Raw genomic sequence first — 27,393 nt, forward strand, 5'->3', positions numbered from 1 at the left:
AAGTTTTTCACTGCCAACGTTTTCACTCAAGGCTGGCTTTAAATCACGAATTAACAATGTTTCCTTAATTTTACAATGTATATCTGACCTACCAGTTGCTAAGATATCAAAATTGTCCCATTTAATATTGTGACCCGTGGAAGTAACGTGATCCGCAATGGCTGAGGTGTGACCGCTTTTAGCAAGGGCCTTAAAATGTTCAGTTTTTCTATCGTGTAGTCGACGCTTTGTTTTTCCTATATAAAAATCATCACAGTCCCAGCAGCTTGCCTTGTAAACCACTTTAGATATCTGAGAACGGCTGAACCTGTCCTTGTACGGGAAAAAAGACTTAATTCGGCGGGTGTTTCGGAAAATTATTTTAACGTTAAAACAACCATTAAACTTATAGATACAAGATTTAAGTTGCTGGGTAATTACTTTACTTTGGAACCCTAAAAATGGTAAAGCAATGAAGATTTCTCTCTTGGGAACTGTAGTGATAGGGTCTTTAGGTTTGTTTTGATGTCTATTCACTACATCGTTCATGTTGTACGAGATGATACCACGGGGATAACCATTGCGTGACAATAGCTTCCTGAGATCATCCAAGGCAGACTGTAATGATGAAGACGATGAACAGATGCGAAGACAACGATAAATAAGTATTCTAATTAGTATCGCAGTGATCATGGATTTGAATCCCGTTCAACCGTGTTTTTTTTTTCATGCTTTATTTTCACAGCTGCTTTAGTTGTGTACATAACTGCGATGATCACTCATGTCTTTACCTCTTTTTCTTCAGCTCAAATGTATGATCTTTCATATATTCATTTGCATTCTTAACCACTTACGAGTATAGTACGAACTCATAAAGTGACCAGCTCGCAGTTGGCTTTGATAGCTCAGTGTCGTGGGTTCGAGTCTCGTTAAAAGAGGGTCGCTTTGGGGTTAAACGTTAGCCGTAAATTAAAACGGGCCAAAAATGTACCCCTTAGGTGTAAAATTGGTAAATTTTTACTGTTAGCCGTAACAATATTTTAGCCACGAGATAGTAAAAGCAAGATCCCTTGTGAAGACTTTTTTGTGATTTGTCTTGTGGTCTAGTAGTACAGGGAAACGCCGGAAGCCTTAGTAGTAACTATATTCATACCAGAATGATCCTAGGACCTTAAATATGTTATATTATAATAAAAAAAATTTCAACTTTTTTAGATGATGAAAAGTTACTTTTAACTTCTTAAAACAATTGTTGTTAATTTCTAAGATTTCTCTTAACCGAAAGGAAAATATTGATTATCTGTTAGACATAAAGAAGCCAAAATATTAACTGTTAACCGTAAAAGACTTCACCCCGCTGAGACCCTCGTTTAAACCTGAATTACTTTTTCAGGCTTTGTTTTGACAGCTGCCTTAGTTGTATACATAACTGCGATGACCTGTCTATATTTATGTCAAAATGTCGTTTCCATTTTATCGCTGGGGCGTGTTCAGCTGGTTTACTGGCATTTATTTATTGATCGTTAGAAAGCTTGCCAAAAACAACACCCGAGCTGATGCCACACGTTTTTTTGACTAAGAGAGAAAGCATTAACATCTGGGTCAACTAAAGTAAGCCGTGGGTCTTACAGTTAAGTTAGGGATCGAGAACATTTTACCATTATCTAAAGATGAGTAAAAAGAAGAGAAACATCATTCATTCAAGAGGGAAGCAGAATCCTCTTAATATCTTCCAAGACTGTCGATCTCGAAAAATTGCAGCCGTTTCGGTAAAGGTTAAAATGCGAATTTAGTAAATTATTTAATGTAGTAATCAGAGATCTACACGCAGTTAATTGTATTCAAGAATGGATATGTCTGTAAATAAACAACCTATTCCAATGATCGAGATGGAAAAGAGATTTACGCTCAAATAAAATTTATGAAATTTCTCTGGAAAGAAAAATATCAGGGTATTAAATCAGAGGTCAAGTGTCTTTCTTTCAGAATGTAATTAAGAGTTTGTTTTTCCATTTGGTAATTGAAATTAAACAATCGAAATAAAAGAGGAAGTACTTGAAGTTTTGTATAGAGTTAAAGTTATCAAAAGTGGGTTTGATACTAAACGGCCAGAGCTTGCCAGGATAATCACGAAAAAGTGGCAATGGGAGCTTTTTTTTGATATAATAAGGGAAGAAGGCTCAACCATTGTCTGTTCGTTTCTTCTGCTGATTTGAAGCGATTTTAGCAAGGTATCGGTCCCTAAATTTCCTACTTTTAAGAGAAAAACAAAGCTGCACAGTCCAATTAGGAATGGCCGATTCCTTCCGGGGGTACTCCCAGAAGAATTGGGTGGGGGTTGGGCTGCCCGCTTGTCAAAACGACTACCCTATTTATGACCAAAAACTGCGATTTTCCCTTCTCTATTTATGACCTGACCAAACATTCGATACCCTATTTATGAGCGTTGTGGTTGGCACAGTTGCCCTAAAAATAATTTATGAAGGGCATTTGTTGATGGTCTCATCGATAATGATGAAAAAGTAGCTTCTTCTAAGATACATACTTAATTCAAACTAGAGTGCAAAAACCATACCATATTTAAAACCAAAATGGCCAAAATCGGGACCCTATTTATGACCAAAACGGCTGAAAAACCACACCTTTTGGGGCCACACATACCCATATAGCCTATATAAGGAAGCACCCCCTCCCCCCGGGGGTCTCGATCCGAGAAGTGAAAAATTCCACCTTTGCATATCATTTGCATAATCTGATCAGCCACTACAACACATTACTTGCTAAGGCAATCACGAGTTAAAAAAGGACGGTGGCTTTAATCAAAATCCATCGCCTCACTCAAGACTTTCAAACAAAATTGGTTTCTCCTTTCCCAAACCGACCATCCTTTGGGTTTGACCATAGTTAGTAGCTATGGTTTGACGGTACAGATTGTTCAGCTTTATGGAAAAGGATATTGTTAAAATTTGAACTGATGATAATGATTTAAAGAAAGAGAAAAGGGCAACTTGAGTTTATGTATGAAAAGGAAAATTATGCTCATTAACTAAGGAGTGTTTGTTGACAAAACAGGAATCCCAACAAGCATACTTTGTAACAAGCAGGTGTATCTAACAACTGGCTGGTCCACATATGAATAAGTTTTAAATCTGACTCGAATCCTTGTTACCGAGGCATTTTGGCTTACAAAACAGGGTTCTTTATTCAAGTAAAAATACGTAAGCGAAGAACTCTTGGGAATGGAATACCATCTCACCTGTTTTTAAGATGTGACTTTACCTCAGGGAGATTAGAAAATATTAGCACACCAAGCAATCAATGTTTTTGGTAGTCAACGTAACTATATTAACATGATGGAATGTTTTCATTGCGCATGTCATACATATTGCGAAAGACTGTCACTGAACTCCAGTAAAGATAGTCTGCTAACCATCAGGTGCGTAACGTATAGCAATGGCCTTGGCGAATCAACACGAATGAGTTTATCCCGTGTGTTATCTTTGTTACAATTAAGTCTATAAACCAGATTCAAACAGAACTATGTAAGCAAAAAACTGTGAAGGTGAATTAATCGACATGACACGAGCGTGGGACAAAGAAAAATTCTGAGTCCCCGACAGGAATCGAACCCAAGACCTCCCGAACACCGGGCGGGCGCTCTATCCATTGAGCTACGAGAACTCATGGAGAGCAAGGTCATTTAACTGAGTTCATATATGACAGGTGTCCTGCATACAGCTAGGATCAATGCTATCGAAGTCATCGTGAGTAGTGATAAGTTAATAAAGATGGTGAATTTTAAGCTCGGTAATGAGATGTGAAGGTGAATTAATCAACATAACACGAGCGTGAGACAAAGAAAAATTCTGAGTCCCCGACAGAACTCTCCATGAGTTCTCGTAGCTCAGTGGATAGAGCGCCCGCCCGGTGTTCGGGAGGTCATGGATTCGATTCCTGTCGGGGACTCAGAATTTTTCTTTGTCCCACGCTCGTGTCTTGTTGATTAATTCACCTTCACATTTATTACCGAGCTTAAAATTCACCATCTTTATTAACTTATCAAGCAAAAAACTGTTCAAAATCGGTAGAAGAGAAAGAATCACCCCTCAACTGCTTCTAAGATGTAACTCTACCTTGGTGAGATGAGAAAATAAAGGCGCCCAATAGTCTGGTAGTCAATGTAACTTTACTAACGAGTAGGAATGCTTTTAACGGAATGTGCATATTATACATATTGAAAAAGACTGCCACGCGCTCAAGAAAGCCCATAAATTGTGCGAGCTGCGATCTCGTGAAGTGTCTTGGTACTTGCAGAAAGTAATTGATATCACGCTCTTATCCATCTTGAAACGTCAAAAATTTTACGGAAAGGTAGGAAATTTTTTGTTGTTTTGTTTCTTATTTTCTAGCCTTTATCATTGTAACAGGTCTCATGATTTTCAGTAAAGCAGAACAACGCATTTTTTCTCAAGTATATGATCATTGCCCAAGAACTTGCTCCGCTTTCATTCGGAGATATTAACAGTATTTCTGCGATACATGTGTTGGATAGCTACTGGTCAGCTAACACGCTTCTTATGCCGAGAGATTGAGGGCTCCTGGCAGTGGCTTTAATCCCTCGATGAGGGGAGTGGCGAATGGTCTCGCTCATCTAACGTTGAAGTCAAAATTTATGTCAAAATTTTTTTCGCTTTACCGGGTGTGTTCAGCTGGTTTATTGGCATTTATTTAACGAACGTTAGAAAGCTTGCCAAAACAACATCCTAGCTAATGCCGTTTCTTTAACTAAGAGAGAAAGCATTAAAACCTGGATCAACTAAAGTAAGTCAACTGCTATCTTGCAGATAAGATATAGATAGAGAAAATTCTCACATTATCTAAGGATGAGTTCAACGGGATGTTTAATGTTAACTTACTTTCAAAACTACTTAGATATTGCGTCGAAGAAGCGACAAACCATCAGTTTAGACTTGCTATGGTAATACGAGGGTTTTTTAAATTTATTTTTTAAAATAATGCATTTATCCTTTTTCACTAGAAATTGTTCGAGCGCATTTTTCATGTCAATGGGTGTTTTGCAGTTTCTAGCAGAATAAATTGGAACATAAAGAAAAATTGAATCTGACTTGCGGTGACCAGTAGAGAATACTCAACGATAACTGAAATAAGATTTTCTTTTCCTGTCGTTGGAGAATTTTGATCGAAGAGATCAAGGACATTTCTTTGGGTGCGTTTCTTTAAGAAATGGTGGTGCGTCAAAATCCACTCGGGAGTGGATTCATCAGTTCCTTTGATGCATTATGATCCGAGAGATCTTGGATTGATCTGTTTAGTAAAGAAACGCAAAATCCGTTTTCGGATTCTTTCGGATTTAAGAATCCAATCTTGGATTTTCTTAGAGAAACGCACCGTTAGGCAAAGAAAACTTAATGCTCTAATATAATTTTGTTTTCAAGTAAAGGCAATATCGGCATTAAGCTACCGCGCAACCATGTGACATTGAAAAGCAATATACATTGTAAGTAGTATGTCCGGTCATTTAACAATTATTCGCCAGAGGAAGGCGAAGTGAACATTGGTGAATATTCACCAATGTTAATTGAGCCTGAGGCGAATAATTGTTTTAGTATAATTTACAGAGGTGAATATCAAGGGCAACAAAATAACGGACTAAAACATAAAACTAGTAGTCGTAAATTAAGGAGTGCGTTCGTAGGTTTGATATGTTAAAAAAACAAAAATTCTAGGGACAGTATTTTGTGCCTGAGCTGTTAGATAGGCGTGAAATCGGTCTCCCTTCAGCAGGGGTGAAAATAAATGAAATGATCACAAAGAACGCGCATACGAGAGGGTTTGTTCTCGTTTGTACACGTATTATGCAATATTAGTTACGACTGGGTCAGTAAAATACAGGGACTGCAGTCGGTAGGCCGCATTTAGTCCGCAGTCCGCATTTTATAGCTGAGTCAGCGTATTATGCCCAGTTCGTAATGTTTAGTCCGCGATTTATACCTAAGTTCATGTTTTGTACCCAGTCTGTAGTCCGATAGTCCGTAGTCCGCAGTCCGCAGTCCCCAGTGCATCTTTTATACTGACCGTGTAAATCGAACACCAATCATGCTTGTTCCGTCGGTATGCGAGACGGCGTGCTTTTATTACCAAAACTAGGACAATTATTTCTTTTACGAACACGACTTTGAATCGCCTTGGCTTTTGGGTAACAGCTAGAAGGCATTTTCACTTCCGAAACAATGTTGGACATGTTGGTGTACCAGAGCAATCCTGTGGGAGTTGAACTCTTTTCCTATGTGAACAATTTCGTCGCGCGTTGGGTATATGTTACACATTTTGTGCACAGAAATCTAGGCCAGAGAAGTGAAACTACACATTTCCTCCTTCAATTTATATTCAACAGAAAGCAGCGGTGGTTTTTGTCGAAGAGAAGAGGGTACACAACACGCAGCCAAACTACAGCTTTCTGTTCGTACGAAAAGTCCTACACATTTCGTGAAGACATGTCTGCAAGGTTTTTAAATGCCATTAACACTGACTTCGAACTTTAAATAAATAACTTATCCACTACAGTCTTCAATAAGCTGCCTCGATAAGTCTTACACATTTCGTGAAGACATGTCTGCAAGGTTTTCAAATGCCATTATTAACACTGACTTCGAACTTAAAAATAACCAACTTCAGTATCCGCTACAGTCTACAGTAAGCCGCCTCGACACTCGAAAGTCCACAATATTGCACAACATTCGAAAGAAAACACATGGATGAACAAAGAGATGACGTCATTCGCCGCTGAAGAATTCTTCTGAGGGGGCCAAATTGGTGTCCCCCGATAGATAGGTAGATGCACAGATCTCGAATTTTTATGCATTACGCGATTAGAACTGCGTTCTGTCGAACGCAAACACAGACCCAATTGTTCGTGTCCATACACGTAAGCAGCCGCAGTTTTAATCATAAGCTTACATGTACATCGATTGTCAATCAATTTACTCATCGAGTTCGGCAGTTCGGCAAAAAATAAATTCATCCGCTACATTTGTTTTATCGTTGTTGACTTCATTCGCAGTTGTAATTATCGCCTAAAAATGAGTGGCTTTAGTTTGAAGAAAAATAAATTTCGGTCAATCGATCTCAGCTCACTTGCTGGCGATCGACGCAACCACTGCGTTTATGATTCTTCAAAGCCTTGAATACTAGTTCTTGGAAAGATTTGGTCCAAGGGCGACAGCAGTTATTTTGAAAATTCTCCATCCTTTCATATATCGTGGACTTGGAGTGATATCTTTCGAATAAATGAAACTTCAATTAGCAACTGTTCGCCATGTTTACTTGCCGAGATGGCAAAGATGGCAAGCTTAGTAACCAAGCTCTAGAGGGGTGAATATAGCGTCATATGATGAGCTTTTCGACCAATCAGAATGTCCAATTCTTATATTCACCTCTAGAAATTATACTTATAATGAATATCGGCAGTCACAGGCGGTTAATCACCCGAATTTCGGCTGCTAGCGTCGTCTCAATTCCTCGGGGCCGGCAAACTCGATCGAAAACCCCGTATTTTTTAAAAGTAGGCTCTAAGGTGATTTTAGTCACATCCTGCACGTGTTTCTTGTGGGTGTTTTGTTGTTCATACCCTATAGTAGGAGCGTGCTTCGTACTACGAAAGTTTTAGTATAAAATAAGTTCCATCTTTGTATCTCGTAGTTTAATCTTGACGAAGTCTCACTAGCAGACGAAACCGGTCGATTAATAAACTCAGTTGTACAAGATTATTGGTCGTTGCTGGGTGCTGCCCACAAGTATTCTTATTTTAAAATTTTCATTGCAACAGGCCTCATGATTTTCAGTAAAGCAGAATAACGCATTTTTATTTGACATGTAATCATTGCCCATGAGCTTGCTCCGTTTTCATTCGGAGATATTAGCAGTAATTCTGCGATACATGTGTTGGATTACTACTCGTCAGCTAACATGCTTCTTATGCTAGGAGGTACTAGACCGTTCATAGCCTCTCTATTTACGCAAGCGAAAGAAAAAGCGAGCGAAGCGAGCTCGAAGCACGTGGGGTGGGGGTGGGGATGGGGTTTGCAAGCGAAGCGAGCAAGAGCCAAGTCGAGTTATTCCGTTTTGCGCTGGCGTCCAAGTCTCCCACGATTCTGTGCGCGCGTTCAACGATGGACTGAAAATACGAGAAAATAGAGGGCTGTAAACAGTCTAAGATGTACCGTGAGTTTTGGAGGCTCCAGTGGCTTTAAGATCCCTCGATTAGGGGTGGCGAATGGTCCTTTAAAAAACCATGACTCTGCTCATTAAATATTTTGCTTAGCGACGTTGCCGTTGCTGTCGGGGTTTTCTTTAACTTCCTCTGTATGGGTCCTGTATGTTAACTCAGTGAGATTGAACGTAACTTTTAAGTCTTTTTCTGGTTCTGGCACAAGATTAGGGAATAGCTGGTTTTCACATGACGTCACTAAAATTGAAACTACAAAACTATTGATCTTACTGAGACTTTTCTTTAATGATGTATAAGAGCAGCTGAAAACTAATATTCATACAAATTTTCGCTCCGAACGGGTTCTTAGTTTTGTGATACACTACGCTTGAATTTCTAAGCTTTTGCGTGACGCGGCATTTACATGATGGCCTTGAGAGCTGTCATGATGGTTAAAAAAGTGACTTATTTCGGAGGTTTTGGCTATCTGAAAAGTTCTTGTCTTAAAAAAGTATTATTTTAATGTCTTAGAGCTCCTCGAGGGATAAATTCACGCTTTTGTAGCAAAACTCAGTGACAGATGTTTCTGTTGATTTCCGGCTGCCATGTTGGTGCCCATACGGATGGGCACCAGTATGGCATCTCCATACAAATCTCTATAAATTTGGGTAAAAAAATTTCTCCGCATATCTTGCATAAGAAAAATCACTGTGGCCAGAATCTTGGCGAGAGTCTTTGCATGTTTACTTTCTTTCATTTCCCAGTTTCTGGACTTTATCTATTGAACGGTTTTGATTTTGATTTTGATCTATTTTGAATCGCGTGACACTGAAAATCAGCAATTCCTTCCATTCTGATTAGCGTAAACTTAAAAGATAAATTGGTAAATTACTCATCACAGTGCTTGGGATTGAGGATGATTATGTTGACGTCCATTCTGTATTTATTATAATTGTAATAATAACTATTATAATTATAATTATTATAATCATTACATTATAATTTTGTTTACTATTATAATTCATTATAATTCTGTATTATTATAATTCCCCTTTTCACAATTCTTTTCATCACTACTCCCACTTATCACTAGTTCCGCTCATTGTCCTTGCTTTCGTGTTTGTTAATTTAATGTTATTTTTCTTTTGCGACTTAATGAATTATTTATGACATACCGTAGTGTTCAATTGTTTTCATTCAGCACACACACAAAGAAGAAAACGGGGACAGCTTTAGTGATAACTTATTACCAATCTATTACAATGCCCGCCTTGATTAGCCTACACTATACGCGAGTATTGTAGTGTAAGTTGTAATTTTGTAATTTAATTTTAATTTAATTTGTAATTTGTACGTTTTCGAAGTACATCAAACATCGAAGACCTTGAAGTCTCGCTCTCACAATTTTAAAAGACAAAACGAGAACAATGAGAATAAAAAATAATTATTTTATTGCAAAATGCAACTATCGAGGGTCAAAATAGGGTTTGCAAATCCCAATTTTCGCCAGCAATTTAACCGTCATCCCGCTTACTTCGGACGTATTATCTCTATCCCGCAATGTTCCAAAGTATTTTAACTGTCACGAGACGATGTTTTTGCCTGATGAGACACTGAGCCTTCCCAAGCTATTGCATTACAACAGACTTTTGCAGTTGCCTGGGTCACTGTTACAGCTAAACAACAGTGAATTAAAGTTTATTGGTAAGTTTATGGTCATTTAACCAGCTAATTCTGAGTTGGCATTGATTCGATGATGAGCGATACTGCCGCTGTTTTTGAGTGTAATATTATGACCTATTATTATGTGTGGATCATGACGTCATGAAATCTCTTTTCAAGATATCAAGATATCATGATGCGAAATCAAGTTTGATATTACGATATCAAGCAGATATCATAATATCTACTTTGATTTTTAGGCCTGTGACAGGTGTTTATTTCAGTAGATATGAGAGAGAAGTCGAACTACAAATATTGATTGATTTGCTGACAAGGATCAGAAATTCAGGCACTCTCCGAAAGAGTAGACTGGAAGGACATAACTAATAGAGAACTTGAGAGTTACCATACATTGCCTGTGTTGTTTACCTAATTTTGACCGTCTTACCCTCCATTTCGTACACAAAAATATTAAATAACTCCCACATCCCGCCGGGTGTGTTCGGTTTGTTTATGTTATCTATCAAACATGAAAGACCGTGCTGGGGCCACATTTCCAAACACCGAGAAGAGAGTTGAAAATACGACGTGTTGTGGAGTATTTTTGACGAACTTTGAGTTGTTTAGAAATGTGGTCAAACACTGTCTTGATATATCTTCTCAATCTCTCTCTTATGCCTGATGAGGATAAAAACTTTGTTGGCTCTTAGTTTTGGATTTTAGAAACTGATGACGTCACATCAAAACCATCTATTCATGCTTTTGAAAACGACATTTATTAATTAACGAACATTCGAGAGCTTGCCAAAACAACATCGTAACTGATGCGACGTGTTTCTTTGACTAAGAGGGGAAGCATTAACATCTGGATCAACTAAAGTAAGTCTCCTTGTTAACTATTGTGGTTTTTGCAGTCAAGTTGCGATTCGAGAAAATTCCAACACTATCTAGCTAAGGATGAGTTCAAACTAATAAAAATATTAATATGGCGTCTGAGAAGGAGCAGACCATTCCGTTTAGACTTGTTATGGTAATACGAAGGTTTTTTAGGTTTATTTTTTTAAAAGGATGCATTTTTCGTGTTCAGTAGAGATTGCTCAAGTGCACGGTTTTTTTTTTTACGAGTGTTTTGCTACCCTGCAAGTAATTGGTTTCTCCTACGCCGAACGAGAGCGAAACCACTGCGAGTACTGCGAGCAACCGTCTGCTTTTCCATCGAGCAAGCGCGAGTTCGTCACTCCTCACTTGATACATACGGTGTTGCAAAAGCTTTTGTAAACTAAAACTAAAACAGTAACGATTATTGTGATCATAAAATAATGTTATGATATACCAATCAAGTTACTTTGGTTTGATTTGAAAGTAGAATACTGCGTAGATCAAAGCAAGATGAAATAAATTTTGCCAATTGAATGTTAATATAATGATTTGAAGAAGTCATAAGTTCGCCGATGGCTTGTAACGGAGATAATTGTTTAAAAGTTGGAATGATATGTTCTATTTTTTTTATAAAATTTATTTCTTGGAAAAGAGTATTTATTGCAATATATAAGAAAGTGAAAATCGTCTTCAATTTGATTAGATTCACAAATAGAGCAGAGTCTGTTAACCCTCGGAATTTGATCATATCTACCAGTTTCAATCCTTAGTTTGTGATTGCCTATCCTAAATTTCACTAGTTCTTTTCTTTCGCTTAGTTTGCTTGTTAGGCCTAAATAAGAGGAGGGTGTATAATCGTTCTTAAAAGTGTTGAAAAATTCTAGTTTAGTAGAGTTTTGCTTGGTTTGTTGCCAATATAAAATATACTTTTGCTGCATTAGGCCAATATAATCAGAAATCACGCGTTCACTGATCACGTACACGTAAGCAGAGAGCCAGAAAATAGAAGATGACATAACTGATGTATAGTTTCACGGCACGAAAAATCGCCGTTACCGCGCGTCAAATGTGTGGTGAAAGGTTTTGTAAAGGCCACCTTTGCACACTTTTGACGATCTGTGACGCGAATCAAAGATCATCTTTGAATAAACCTTTGCCACCAAAATCAAAGGCGTGAAAGGCCGTTTTTACTCACCTGTGAACGCCTTTGTTTTTAGGGTTAAAGGTGATGCTTTGATACGCCGCATCTTATACGCCTTTTTCTGCTTGCTACACTAGCTTTGTAGCTCCGCATACGAAAGATGCAATCATATCCGTACTCTTGTTTTATGTCTGACAAGTTTTGAAGAATATATCAGCATTCATAAGGTTATTTTGTATCAAAACTCTTGACAAATCGGAAAAGCGGCCCGGAAAGATCATTCCACCTGATTTTAGGAAAATAAATATACTCAACTTCGTCAGTTTTAATTTTTTTTTCCCCGTTTTTATCAATACCTTCACGTACCTTACATAAATGTTTTGGGCTTCAGGTTTCAAAAAGCCACGTTACAGGCTTGGTTTCACACTACACGTAATGCGACTGATCATAAGGAAAACATTGTTCTATCTATCGTGAAAACAACAGTCAACAAATCTTCCATGGTATAAAGCGCATTTATCTAACATTGAAGTACTATGGCTAAATTCTCAGTTCCTTAAATTTACTAGACCAGACTAGACAATAGGGAGGATAACCGCAAAAATTTCGGGGAAAGATATGGCAAACTTTGCACAAAAGTCAACTAGTGTAAAAACGTCCTTTCAGATGGCACGTACAGTCCGTTGCATGGAACTCCTAATGTTTTGGCAATTCTCCTTTTCTGCTGCTTGTACTTGCTAATTCTTGCATTATAAGTGGAATGGAATACAGTTTTTTCCACTTCTTTCTCATCAAAGTGGTTAAACTGCCTTTTGGGGGTCAATGCCAACTGAATCCCCATGCTTTCTAGGGAAGACACATTTAAATACAGTCTAAGGCGTTGACGAAATTAAGCCCATCCTGTCAACCATCCTGTTAAGCCCATCCTGTCAACTATTGCTTGTCCGCATTTGTCCAAACAGAAGCAAACAGACAAAAACGTTGGAAATGAATATTAAGGGTGAATCTTGGCATTCTATTCGTTAAAGTTAACCTATGGTTTTTGCTAATATCACATTAATAAAACGTGACCAATCAGATCATTACTCCTCCTCCGAATAGTTTGTGCTTCCGTCAATAGCAAATATGTATTTAATTTTACCGCAGATTTGGAATTTAATCTTAAATTCAGTCCACTAACAAAAGAACGGTGAAAATAGTCTTGTCTGTAGTCCATAAACATATTTTCGCTCACGTGGTTGGTCTAAACGCATCACGTGACCGAATATGCCCCGGGTAAAACTGGGCAAAATATGAGTAATATTCCTCATTTTCAAAAGATCCAGCGTGTTGCGTAATATACTTGACTGAGGATGATTAACACAATAGCTCCATATTTTGACTTTAAAAATATGTAAGGATATATGTCTTTGGCATTATGTGCTCCTCAAAGCTCACGGTTTTCCTTGAGCTTTGCTCTAAGAGATCTATTTGCTTCCGGGAACTGGTACTGTCTGTGGACAAATATTTTCATCAGAGTGCATAACACTTTTCAGAGAAACGCATGAGTCAAGGATAGAACAGGGGACTCAATTGGTAGCCTTTTTTTGTATTTCTCTTCATTTCTCTTCATTCTACTCAGAGATTTGGTCACACAGGTATGTCATTAAGAGCCAGTTTAACAAGCTAATTTCACCAGCTGAACAAAGGCTTATCCCCAGCTAGAATTTCATAAGAGAACAAAGACTTAGGGTCATTTTAAAAGTGCACAGCTTGGCACAAATAAACAAAAAGCTTAAAGCCAGTTTACCAGTCCATCTGTCTGCCTGCCTCTTACAGACATCTCACAACAAAGATCTTTTATGGTTGCAAAATATTAATCTAAAAAACCAACAAATCTGACATAAACTGTGACAAGGAATGAGGAATACATACACCTTTGGGAATATTGCTGTTCCTGTGTAATTTCCATGGATCTCTTCATGATCAGTAGTGTTATCTTTTTCCTTATTTTCCTTGTAGATCATATGTGAAAAGGAGCATATAAACATATCAAAATAATTGCACATTGTAGATCATATGTGAAAAGGAGCATATAAACATATCAAAATAATTGCACTTTTGATTAGTAAACAGTTAGCAACTACTTGTACACTTTTTCTCCACGGAAAAAAATTCCTGAAATTAAATAATTCAACATGAGACATGCCTGCATAGAATCGTATAGCTGTTACATTCATTGAAACAAAAATCCAATCCAAGATGATGAATACAACCACTATGATTCCCAGCAGCCGCATCTCATAGAGGGAAATGGCCATTATCCAGACAAAATTTGCCAAAAAAATTTTAAATCGAGTAAAAGCAAATAAAGGTCTTTGTCAATTAACTTTTACTAAGTTATTATCAAATCCTCTACTGATCCCATCAATAGTTATGAATTAATCATATTATTAATTTTGCTTGAAAAAATTTGGTTTGGAAACCTGATGGCTAAACCAAAACAGTTGATATTGCAGACAACCACTCAAAATTTAGATTCAAAACTCAGCTTTTACCAATCAAAAACCAACATTTCCTGAGACTGGTTTGCAACATTCTGAAACTTTGATTCATTTACCAAAAAGATTCCCATCCCTTGCATGTTTTCAATAACATTTTAATTTCTTAATTTTTGTCCAGGCGAGCCAGTTGATGTATTTGTCCCATAAGAAAGACAACATTTCCTCACTCAATGTCCTTCTGAATGAACCAAAAAGAAACAACTTTTTTTTCACAGAGTGAGACTATAATAAAAATGATCAATTAAAATAATATTAATGAATTATAGCTAGGTTTTTTTGAATCTATTTATATACTTTCTTTGCTGGAAAAAGATATAAAAAGTTGTAGCTGAAGAAATTATAAGATGGTCTACAGGCGAGCCAGTTGATGCATTTGTCCCATAAGAAAGACAACATTTCCTCACTCAATGGCCTTCTGAATGAACCAAAAAGAAACAACTTTTTTTTCACAGAGTGGGACTATAATAAAAATGATCAATTAAAATAATATTAATGAATTATAGCTAGGTTTTTTTGAATCTATTTATATACTTTCTTTGCTGGAAAAAGATATAAAGAGTTGTAGCTGAAGAAATTATAAGATGGTCTATGCTACAAAATATAGAAATATTAACAAATGAGTATTCCAGCCTTTTGCTTACCAAAACGTTGTGATGTTTGCACTCTTTGGAGCACTGCACGACTAAACTGCATCTGAGTTGACTATGAACTACAGAGTTGTATATTGTATCCTCTCCCAATTTATTCTGTTATACTTAAGAGTCCCAGTCCATAAAAATGGAAAATAACTCGGCAAGAGTCGAAAATTCGATTTCGCTCATATTCTTATGGTAGATAGGCTAAGGCATGACAAAAACTACTGGATAGTTTATTTGGCAAAATATCCTTTTATTTCAAAGAAATTGGCAAATTACCAAATTCCGTTAAAATCGTCATTCGACGCACCATTTTATTAAAGAAGTTTGAGAGCCTCGCATGCAAAACCACATCATTCTCCCGTCTTTAAAAGACTCAAATATTTTTGTGCAATGTTTAAATGTGTACTGGGTTGATTTTAGGGAATAATGCGTTGTCTTTTTGGGAGCAAAATAATTAAATTCGAAGACATGTATTTCATTCACTTAAAAGTACTTCGTGAATATAATTAATTTTCACCATGTGTGAAACCTTCAAATGGATTAAGCTTCTGGTGGTTGAATTGCAGAAGGATGCTCTACGGATTCCTGTAAAAATTTCTTTGGGCAAATGATTGTGAGCGACGCGAGAGCTTTTTAAAGTACGTCAAAAATGCAAATATTTGACCATCCATCGTCAAATTTTAATTTACGAGTTGGACGCACATTTTAGCATGCGCCACATGACTTGACCTATGTCAAGCTGAAATAGACACAGAGCTGATAATTTCGAAATGTTCTAACCTCATTTGCTGTAAAAGGCAGGTCCAAAGCCGATTTGACGTGTTTCCCTCACCATTCGTCGCACATAAAGCAGAAGTTTGCTTTTGTTTACATAACGTCCGATGTGCATCGCCAACTGTCAACTTATTTAATGGTCGAATATCATTGTAATGAACGCTATATCGAGGCTTCTCTAATTAAGTGAGTAATCTTGATTCTTTCTGATTCGCCAATTTGTTGCTTAGCAATGACGTCATTAGTTTTTACACGTGGACGTATATAGATAGTGTTAGCGGCATATTCCCGCCAGTAGTTCAAGTTTCAGTTATCGTGCTGTTTTGCACTTCGTTGAAAGTTTTGTTTATTTTTAGACATTACGTTTGTTTTCTTAGTGATAAAACCGAACACGCGAGATTCCCGCCATTTTTGCTTTAGTGACCAATCGGATTATGGCTCTCGTTCGTGGATTGGTGCGAGTAGGATATCAAGAGATCAGTAGAAAGTAATCCTTTTATCGAAAACAGTGTGTTTGTGCTCTTTGTACAAAAGTAGGAAAATAGCGCGTCTTAAACGGGATAACGCCTTACAGAATTGTGAGTATATCGATATTGTGTTGGAGAATGTTTTTTGCTGTTTCGTTTTTTAGGTTAGATCCGATTTTTTAGAATTGCTATAGTCAACCCACATGTATGCCTTTGCTTTCAGTTGACTAGCTAGCTTGTGCTAATTAGACTAGTTCAAAACAACTGGTAGATCCCGTGGACTTTATTTTCCTGGTGTGTCTTCAGTTCGAGTTGTACCCTGATCCGTGGTGCGAAACACTTGCACAGTACGTGTTTTGAAGTAAATTAAGTTTTAAGCTACCCTTGACTATTTAGAGTGCAAGCGGGAACCGATGTGTAAGTACAAACTATTTTCTATGCTTGCTTTTTAGTATAAGTATCAAGTTTTGACGTTTTTTAACCTTAAGTACCTTTAGTCTCGGTTTTTTATACAACAGCCTATTGTACTAAGTCCAACACGTGGTAGAGCCCCAGTTTTCAAAGTTTTTATTTCATCTTGTTTTAGTGATAGATCTTAAAAGTTTACACTCCCCCTAGCTTAGCTTTCTATTTAGCAGCTTCCTATAAGAATCTCTGGTAATTCAGTTAAGTCCTTTCCTTGCTAGTAAATTCACACATCGCTTTTAGTAGCGCTCACGCAAGCACGTTTTTATCGCATCGTGCAATTTTATTGCTTTCAAGATTTTAGAGTGTTATCATTTATTGTATTAGGACAGTTAGCAGTATGTGTATCTACTTGGGATCACTGATGATTTTAATTGTCTTTACTGAGAAGTTTGACTGGAAGTATTGTCACACCGCAGTTATGATTGGAATGTTTGCTATTATCGTTTCGTGACTCTTGTCATTTGTAATCTTCTATTATCTAGTAATTAGTTTATTCATTGCATTATATTTCAGTTTACGTTCGATTATCGTCAATTAAATCACCGTCAATCACAGCTGATTTTCCGTGATCTCTGGCTTTATTCGAGTAGTAAAGCATCTCCCACACACGCTAGTCTCATCGCGACAAGTTGTTTAGCAAGTGACAGTTCAGCCTTTCAACAGTCGCCGTGAACCTGACGTTACAACCATGAATCTGTGACCCTCTTTCGACACATATGATCACCACCGCATCTAAATCAAAAACGGCTAAGTCATTTGTAGATAGTTGCTTGCTTTGCACTACACCAAAATATTACGTTTGATCATCATGCTTTGCTGGCTTGAATCCTTGCTTGCAGTGGTTCCTTGTTCGTCACGCAATGCTTTCATCCCATTTAGGGGGTAGGGGTAGGACAATTTCTATCCTGATACGTAAGGCTCCGTAAGGCTTGGAACCACTGGGAGCACACAATCGTGTTGAGTGGGAAGAGATTAAATTAAGAAATGAAAAGAATGAATAGTTTACCATTACCCCTGTTGTTATCTTTTACTCGACCACCGCTACCTACATGCCCTGCGTAATACTGTGACGCTAAACTCCGAGTACCTAGTTCTTTTCATGCGGTGCAATTATTTTTGGTTTACAGTGGACTGCCCTCGGGGAAATGGGTGGTGACCGCTTAATGGGGTTAGCCGCTTAAATAGAGGTTGGTGTATCTTGAATATTCAATTTTTCACCATCAGGTTATACATTTCTTGGTGAACATGGAGTCAATTCAAGACAATCATGATAGGCGTGTGTTTGAATTATCACTCGTCATGCACCTTCAATTTCAGACTCTTATCTGCCATCGCCCTTTCCAAAACAAAGTTTTTGAATTTTGGGTGGCCGCTTAATAGGGGTAAAGACAATAATGAAACTCTTATCGGAACGACCAAATGGTGGCCGCGGAGGTAACCGGTCAATAGGTGTTTTATTTACGATATTTTACTGACAATAATTTCGGACTGTATTGACAACAGTCCTCTATTTTCTGTTACAAACATACCAATGCCTCGCTACTAAGCAAACAAAATAGTACGCCAAAATGGCATGGCCAGGGCTGTTTACTCACGTAATTACTAAATAAAATCTGTTTTTCTCACGAATTAGACACGTTGTGATTTCCTGTTCTTATTTCAGCTAGTTCTTGCTTCATTGATCTATAATTTGTTTATGGCGATTCTTTTTTTTTTAAATTGTAGTGGGTACAGGCAGTAGCTTTATCAGCTGTTGCCTGAAACATCAGACCGTACAACAAACGCGATTTGGACCGAGGTCACGTACACTATAGAATACGATTATATAAATACACACATATTGTTATATATATGAACAAACAGATGAACAATGATTAAATTGTTTCACCTATCCTGAGAGTGCTCTATACAAAATAGATCAAAATGTGCAGCATATGCCGTGACAGCATTGCGTGACGAACAAATAACGGCTGTAAGATTGTGCTGCGCCGATGTCACAGTGATATATGTATCCCCGTGATATGTGTATCCCCGCACACATATCACTAGTGATATGTGTATCCCCCGTGGGGATACACAAAACACTGATACTCACCTAGGCATTCAACGAACAAAATGGCGGCTCGCTGTAAAGAGTAGGAGAAACCAGAAATTAATTCGCGCCCAATGGAGCAGCTTAGGATTCCTGGAGTTTGGTCGAGTTCCAACCGACTCGACTGTGTATCTGACTAAAACTTCGAACAGCGGATAAACATATCACTAATTATTTCATGGCGCAGTGATCTGTGTATCCCCTAAACACAGCCGTTATATTGGCTTTCTACCTAATCGAAAAAAGGGCCAATTATTGCCGAAATGTACTGGCTGCCTACTCGCGACGACGTTTATACCAAGGTTGAGGTTTGCGGAGTTTCCAACTCGAATGTCTAAATATCTAAGCTGAAATCGCGTGCAGGGGATACACATATCACTAATTATTTCATGGCGCAGTGATATGTGTATCCCCATAAACACAACTGTTATAATATAGCGCATCAACCTTGTCAAAACTGCAGGCAATATTAGCACCCGACATTTTTACACGGCTTGGGTTTACTGGAGTTTGAAACTCGATTATTCCACTAACACGCGTGCACGCGTGCACGGGATAATAAGGGATACACATATCACTGATTATTTCATGAACTAGTGATATGTGTATCCCTATGGACACAGCTGTTATATTGGCTTTCTACCCAGGAAGAAAAATGCCCATTACATTTGCATTGTCAAAACCGACTTGCTAGAAATATTCACACCCGGCATTTATTCATAGCTTGGGAGTTCTGGAGTTTCACTGACCTCGGTTGTATAAGACTGCATACAGGGGATACACATATCACTAATTATTACATGGCGCAGTGATATGTGTATCCCCTGAAGACAGCCGTTATCTAGGCTATCTACCGAAGAATAAACGTCGATTATTATGAAACTTGCTAGCAAAATTGCTAGTAATTCACCGCGCAATTAATATCGTCCTAGAAATCCCGTACCGTGAAACTCAAATTGAAATATATCTAGATCCATTTGGTGTTCAACTTTAAATTCATTGTATCCTGCTCGCAGAAAACCAGTTAGGATAAGAACACAATTCCAGCAGCAGATACGTAAGCTTTTTCAACTACAAAAATTGAGATTTGCGTTTAAAGTCTGTTTGGGTTAGTCGTTCGTCCAGTAAGGGACCGGACGACGAGAGCGCTTTCAAGGAGGATATTGCTATTTAAAGTAGAGGGGAGGGGGGTGGGGGATACACATATCACTGGCCGCCATTTTGGAGGGGATACACATATCACTAGTGATATGTGTGCGGGGATACACATATCACGGGGATACACATATCACTGTGACACCGACACGCTTATCAGCAATGGTCAGCAATCGATCAAACGTAATATTTCGGCGCACTGCAAAGCAAACAATTATCTACAAATGACTCAGCCGTTTTTGACTTAGATGCAGTGATGTTCATATGCGCAGGAAGATGGTCACAGATTCATGGTATTCGACCAATAATAGGTGAACAGTAGGCGATGCACATCGGACGTCAACCTTCAATGTGTAAACAAAAGCAAACTTCTGCTTTATGTGCGACGAATTGTGAGAGATCGACTAGAAACACGTCAAATCGGCTTTGGACCTGCCTTTTACAACAAACAAGGTTAGAACATTTCGAAATTATCAGCTCTGTGTCTATTTCAACTTATTATAGGTCAAATTATGTGGCGCATGCTAAAATATACGTCCAACCGGGGGTAACCCAAAAATACTGACCTCCGGTCCGCGGACCCCCACTACAGACCGGGTCCGCGGACTACCTATGGACCGGTCTACGGACTACCCTTACGGACCCCCTCTACGGACCACCCTCCAAAAACATAATAAGAATTAGAAAAAAAAAAAGCCTATAAGCTTTATTCAGCGTAAGGAGATGCCGATGGCAAAAAGAAGGAAAATTGTTACATTGCATTCGTGGCTCAATCTGACTATGGAAGATGAGTTTTTAGGTCGTTCAAGCTTGTTTGTATCTGTAACTGCGCTGAGCAAATTGTGAAGCCTGGAACGAGTTCACGAATCCACGTGAGAATGGGCTGAACAAAATGGTGGAGGGGAAAGAGCACAAATTCCGAGGCTTCCCGGAGGCTTCCTGGAGGCTTCCTGGAGACTTTCACTGTCTTTCATATACAGTATGGCCACAGCAAAGGAAATGGCAATGTGTAATGATACAACTTGTGCATGAGCTTGAACCCTACGAACGTTGAATTTGCAAAATGTAAAGTTTGTAATTTCGCCGACACGATCTATTAGACAACCCATAACTGAATTTTTTTTTCTTTTTCCATTCTAATTTGGGGGGTAGTCCGCAGAGGGGTCCGTAGGGGTAGTCCGTGGACCGGTCCATAGGTGGTCCGCGGACCCGGTCCGTAGTGGGGGTCCGCGGACCGGGGGTCAGTGTTTTCGGGTTACCCTCCAACCCGTAAATTGAAATTTGACGAAGGATGGTCAAATATTTGCATTTTTGACGTACTTTAAAAAGCTCTCGCGTCGCTCACAATCATTTGCCCAAAGGAGATAGTGGAGTTCCAAATGACTGATCCATAATCCTGATACAACAAATATCAAAACATATTTTTACTACAATTGCTACTGATCTTGCAATCTGATTGTCATCACAGTGGTCAAAATTTGTTGTGGACTCACCCGGCTGTGTTTCATGAGTCCACAACATTTTGACCACTTTGATGATGCGTATCACTGTCAATAAGAGTACAGACCACGCTAAACCACATTCGATTTGTTAAATTCACACCAGTGAAGTCATTTATCAACATCAATGAACAAACATCAGTCAACTGTGGCAACAAACAGAGCTTTTTTCAATAGAATGGTAACTAGAGACAAAAGCAGAAACTTATCCATACATTAAATTTTCAGAGTCAACAACTCTTTCAATGGTATAATTAATATAATAATTAAGTCAGGTCGAGATGGTTTGTCATGCATGGCTGACTGAGTTTTTCCTTCAGTGCAAATTTCCTTTATATTTACATGAACTTTCTTTCAAGGGAATTGTTTAAGCACAGAAATGACCAGAGGCATTGTGTACAACAATTTATACGTAGATAGAGTTAAGTTTAAGCTTACTAATTAAGTTACGTTTATTTCAAGCACTGATCATGCTAAAATCTATGCTATGACAGACACTTCAATTTAAAGCACAAGACTTGACTGAGTAAGGAAAAAATTATCTTTGTCAACTTTTGTAAATAAGTATATGTGAATTGAAAATAAAGTCTTGTCTTTTCTTAACGAAGAGCTTCGCCGATCAACTGTGATTCAGTCAAGTGCAATTAATCTTCGACCAAAATGTTTTCGCCGAGGTCTATCCTGCTATGAATATACGCAATTCATAACTCTCTATTCCTTTATGTAGCCATTGCTGCGTTTAATTTACTTTTTCAACTCCGTTATTCTCTGAACATTGAAAACAAATGAACGAAATTCAAAGACTTACCTTTCCTGGTCCAAAACACAATGAAAATTTCACCAGAGCCGCCACTAATGAAGCCAAATGAAGAAAAATGTCTGCTTTCCTCACAACCGACTTTGTTGACCTTTAGTCTCTGATTGGCCAGAAAAATGCGGGAAGCCGCTGGCAGCCGCGTTTTTCCCGCTGTTTTCGAGCTGTTTTCCTGTGCCACCTCCAGGTCAAGTGACAACATTTTTATTAAAAAAATACACATTGGCAAGAAAGAAGAAAGCAAGCTTTTATTTAATCGTTAAAACAGAAAAAAAAAAAAAAAAAAAAAAATACGAAGACGTAGGCTATTAGGGCGTTAAAAGAGGAGTCGCAGGATATGGCCATATTTGACCTCGTCTTTGACATGACATGACGTAGGATCAAAGTTGTACAAAGCCATGGCGACTTTGAACGCCTTTGAAATAAGAGATCAAAGGTATGTAAAGCCGTGGTGTCTTTGAACGCCTTTGACATAAGAGATCAAAGGTATGCAAAGCCGTGGTGTCTTTCAACGCCTGTAATGCCTTTGATAGGGATCAGATGTATGGCAAATCCATAAGATATTTGATTCCTCCTTTGACGTGGGTCAGAGGTGGAGTCAAAGTTAAGATCACATTTGCCCTCTTCTTTGTCATGGATAAAATGTATCGGCAAAGCCATGACATTTTCGACACACATTTGACGCACGTCAAAGTTTGGATCAAAGCTATGATCATATTTGACCTCGACTTTGACCACGATCAAATTTAGAGTAAATCCAATTTTTCGTGCCGTGTTTAGACCTGGTTTTTAACCATCAATACTTATATTAACAAGATCAAGTTAAAATGATATATTTAAGTGAAGTGAGGTGAAAAAAAAGGATCTGTCAGTAAAATTTATCTTAGCTTATACATTTCTCTCGGCTTCAAAAGCTCCTCTCGGCTTTAAAAATTCCTCTTGGTTTTAACTGAACCTTTTTGGAATGCGAAGCACGAAAAAAACAGGAAGGGAACTTAAAATGAAGTTTTCTGGAATTCGAAGCAGGAAAAGTGGGAAGTGGGACTTAAACTTGGTTACTCGGCGGGAAACCCCCGTAATTTGTAGAATAAAACTCCAAGCAGCGGTGTGCGTAACTGCGAAGTGGATGGGAGTTGATTTTAAAAAGTAAAGGTTCTTACGTCATGCAGCAGTGGCTTTAGCCTAACCTGGTCCCACTGAAATGAAAGCCTATGTTGAGTATTATTTCAAAATGTGATTCCTAACCTTCTGCCATCAACGTTTTTTTCAAGCTCTTTGCGAACCTCAATTCTAAGGCCTTTCTTGAGTTTATTAATCTCACTTTGTGAGGACTAAGGAGAAGGGTCTGACAATATCCGTGATCTTGTCATCGTTGAGCCCTTTCGACACCAGCCTATTAACAGTGTCACGTTTCGCGAGGGCGTGTCACAATTTCTTGGTGTTTTCTATTTTTGACTCAAGTTTCTAATGGCACTTACTGTTTCGGTTGACGAAAAACGGTATATATAAAGTGTATTAAAGAAAATTTAAGGTGGCTCTGAACCCTACCTACAGAATATTTTTAAACTTTGCTAAAGGTTGCGTCTTATCATGCTTATCAAACGTTGACAATATAAAAAGATTTTACTGAGCCGTTTTTGAATTATAAGCCCTTAAAGCTGTAATTAAGGGTGTTTTTAGGAGGTAATAGTGTTGCTATGGTATCCTATTGTGTCACGAAAATGATAACAACGTGTTTACCAATGATTGGGCAGTTTTTTGATACCATGATTGTCGCATTAAGTGATAAAGAGTGGTTATAACGACCCATCAAAACCTAAGTGCTGGAAACTGTTTTGAGCCACCTTAAGGTGAATACTTCAATTTCCATCTGTAATTGCATCAAGTGTTTCTAATGAAACAAACGCGCGGAAAAACGAGTCTGCAATGTCCTACATTTTGACTTCATAGTGGTCAGCGCTGAGAGATCTTAGAGATTTGTAGCGCCATGTTTCTGCTAAACTCGACGCTAAACTCGAAATTGTTTTACTCGAAATGTGATATTCAATGAAAGGATAACAATGCTAAGCTGTAAAAAGCAATTATTTTCATTAAAACTCGCCTTTCAAAGGCGGAAATCGATTATTAACCATTTGAATACCAACTAGCATATATATGCGTAATTAATGGTCGTGTTCTTTGTACCACTTGTGACGTCATCAATTTCAATGTCATCAGATATTCTTGAGAAGCAGATAGTAGTACTAGGCTAGGCCTTTCCCCACAATGGTCAGGCTTAGATATCGACGACATTCCGACGTCGCAAATCGAAAACAAGGTTATCAGTTTTGGTGCAAAAACGGTGGTAAAATGGTCCACTACGCCTATGATTGATCAAGGTCCATTTCTAGGCTTCGCCCGCAATTAACATCCAACTTTTCACGGCAGCCAGAAAGAACATACAACGCAAAAGGTAGCCAGTGTAAAAGGGCCGAGAAAAACAGAAAGGAAAGGGGCAATAAACAAAATTGAGAGCGGTTAATGGCAAAAAAAAAAAAGTCCAAATTTTGGCTTATGCGCATGCCTGGAATTAAAATTTTGCTCAATTTTGTACCTAATCCTCGAAAAATCTCTCCTTTTAGTTAGAAAAAAGCTTTCTTAGCAAAACTTAGGCTTATTTAGCGTCATGGCAGCTAAAAAACCTGACTAAACGGTTAAAAACGGTATTTTTTGACGAAAGTTTGGTATTCAAAGGGTTAAATCTCGAGATGTTTCCGTCTCACTTCGTGAGATTGTTCCGAAAGCTTCCGAAAAGTCACGGACTATCCTCACTTCCTTACGCACCCGGTGACATCCACGCTCGTACTATAACCAGCACTTATGATTAAATTTCTTTTCGAGAAGAAAGTTTACAAGCTGCTGTGGATTTATCTGCTTGAACATCAATTTAGCTCAGAGCCACCTCAACGCCCTACCTTTTTTTTTTTTTTTTTATTAACAATACGGGGTTCCCATCGATTTTGCCGGCCCCGTCGAATTTAGACGACGCTAGGAGCCGAAATTAATGTGATTAACCGTCTGTCTGCCGATATTCATTAATGATCGAACCTACTACTCGATATCTTTATGTCGCCTTCAAATATAATTTTGGGTTTTTATACTGTTGTGTTTGAAACATTTATTTACGGAAAGTGAGAGGCCTAAACGACAAAAAACTGAAATGAAGAAATGAAACTACAGTGTTACAGGCCAGGATTATAACGAGGTTAATAAGAAGTGAGAAGCTTATCGCAAATAATTTAGAGAAAGAGGCCGTTAAACAAAGGATTGGTCTTTTGACTGCGTGAAATGTGGTCGAGATAGTAAGATATTTCGGAAAAACTATATGCAGTCAGTTTTGAAACAGCGGACAGGGAGACATGAGGAGAAAGCGCTTTCGAATTGGCTTCAAATTTGTGTCATTTAATTTCCGCTTGTAACAAAATATAAAAGCGTTTATTTTAGACTGAAAACGTGACGAAAATCTATTATGAGAAAGCAAAATCAAAACGACAAACAACACTAACTGCCTGTTAATGCTTTTGTTTGAAGGAATGCTGCAGAAAGGTTTTATTTTAACCCTTTTATTGGGTTTGTCCGTCATTGCTGAAGAGGCTGGAAAAAGAATGGATGAACAAGCCTCTTCTTTCGATTGTCCAATTGGTTTCTGGTGTAAGAAGAAGAGAGAGTTTGACTCTGCTGAATGTCCTCAAGGGTTTGTGTGCCAGTCAAAACGCAGTAATGAAGTCTGCCCACTAGGGTTCTGGTGCCGCAGAAGTGAATTAGTCAGAGAGGAAGAGACTGATCCGCGGAACTGTCCACTTGGGTAATAATCAATAATGCATTTACTTCCCAAATCGACTGTTTTTTTTTTTGTTTTTTTTAACATATCCCCGGAACCACTCGCATTGTACACTTCAGACATATCGAAAATTTCATCCTCTCAAGTAATTTTCCATTCGAGTTGCATCTCAACTATGGGTTTGTGTTTTACCTGGGGGCGGGTGAGTGAGTGAGTGAATGATTGACTGAAAAAGGAAAATTGCTTCCCGCGAATCGTTTCGTGGGGAGCCGTTGATGGTTGGATTTCGTATGTGAGAGTTAGGTATTTCAAAAGTACGGGAATTCCTCCTGAGAAATGTCTGCAGGAATTTTCTAGCTTTAAGCAATATTTGTCTTAAGGAGGACAGAGAGGAGGTAGTTGGGTTATTAGTGCATTGACAAATTAAACCAGAATCTGATTTCTTTAGTTGCACATAGCATCGCTACATTACGTAACATTCATTACAATTATTGACAATGTTTCGCGCAGTGCCTTCTTTCAATATCTTTTGAATGCGCGCTCAGCCAGCTACAGCGATTCATTTGAGTATTTCCCTTTTTTTGTCATAAGGAATTCTTAAGACAGCAACAGCAACAAGAATATCTCTGAGACAGAAAAAATTCCTACATATTGTAATTATATGTCTGCAGTCGATGCCTGATGTTATATTTTACTTCTTCAAGGATTTAAAAGATGTTTGACTTTGATTTTCTGTTTTAAGGTTCTGGTGCAAACGACGGTCCATTGCCTCAAAACTCTTTGGTGGTGACATTTGCCCGCCAGGATATCTTACCAGTTGCTAAAAGAAGGGATCAACACAACTCTATATGCCACTAATACAGCTGCCATTGGATTAAATAGTAACCTCTTGACTGTGATGTCATTTGATATAGTTTTGCCGCGATTAGAACTGATTAATAGAAAGCTGTTAAAATTCGTTAACTTGTGACACAAGGCAAAAATGTAACTTTTAGCCAACTGCAATAAATTCGTTAATCATTGAAGTCACTGACCTTTTTTGTAATCGCCACAAGAAAAAATCCAGCGTTACTAATTTGTACTTATAAAAGGAGAGGGGCATCTCGAGAAGAAAGCTGTTTTAGGCCTGTGAGATTGAAGGATTGCATGATTCTGCCCCTCCTCCGCTCCTCCGTAAATTTAAGAGTAACCTTGCGACAGTATGGTATGCAAGAAGCAGCCTTGTCCCCGGAATC

The 27,393-nt window shown here is 38.2% G+C and overlaps 1 protein-coding gene and 1 long non-coding RNA gene across 4 annotated transcripts; both read left to right on the forward strand.

Annotated features, from left to right (window-relative positions):
* Positions 1–1,437: 1,437 nt before the first annotated feature.
* On the forward strand, positions 1,438–27,183 carry LOC149102330 (uncharacterized). Of its 3 annotated transcripts, none has more exons than XM_089275474.1 (3): positions 1,438–1,590; positions 25,909–26,182; positions 26,901–27,183. In XM_089275474.1, exons 2-3 carry the CDS (start codon positions 25,911–25,913, stop codon positions 26,980–26,982), a joined length of 354 nt encoding a protein of 117 aa, XP_089131600.1. In that variant the 5' UTR covers positions 1,438–1,590; positions 25,909–25,910; the 3' UTR covers positions 26,983–27,183. The 3 variants fall into 3 exon arrangements, with proteins under 3 accessions (XP_089131600.1, XP_089131599.1, XP_089131598.1); XM_089275473.1 differs by lacking the exon at positions 1,438–1,590 and adding an exon at positions 10,706–10,747; XM_089275472.1 differs by lacking the exon at positions 1,438–1,590 and having other exon boundaries at positions 25,878–26,182.
* LOC149102331 (uncharacterized) lies at positions 16,213–17,337 on the forward strand. Its single transcript, XR_016202517.1, has 2 exons — positions 16,213–16,727; positions 17,292–17,337. It is a non-coding gene; the product is annotated as an uncharacterized LOC149102331 (long non-coding RNA).
* Positions 27,184–27,393: the final 210 nt, after the last annotated feature.

Source organism: Orbicella faveolata, unplaced genomic scaffold (genome assembly GCF_042242905.1).
Source record: "Orbicella faveolata isolate gen_17 unplaced genomic scaffold, um_ofav_v1 contig_36, whole genome shotgun sequence".
NCBI classification, from domain to species: domain Eukaryota; kingdom Metazoa; phylum Cnidaria; class Anthozoa; order Scleractinia; family Merulinidae; genus Orbicella; species Orbicella faveolata.

Coding starts and splice junctions, on each gene's coding strand:
- LOC149102330 (XM_089275472.1), top strand. CDS start 25,893: ATGCTTTTGTTTGAAGGAATGCTGCAGAAAGGTTTTATTTTAACCCTT. Junction 26,183..26,900: donor CCGCGGAACTGTCCACTTGG/GTAATAATCAAT, acceptor TTCTGTTTTAAG/GTTCTGGTGCAAACGACGGT.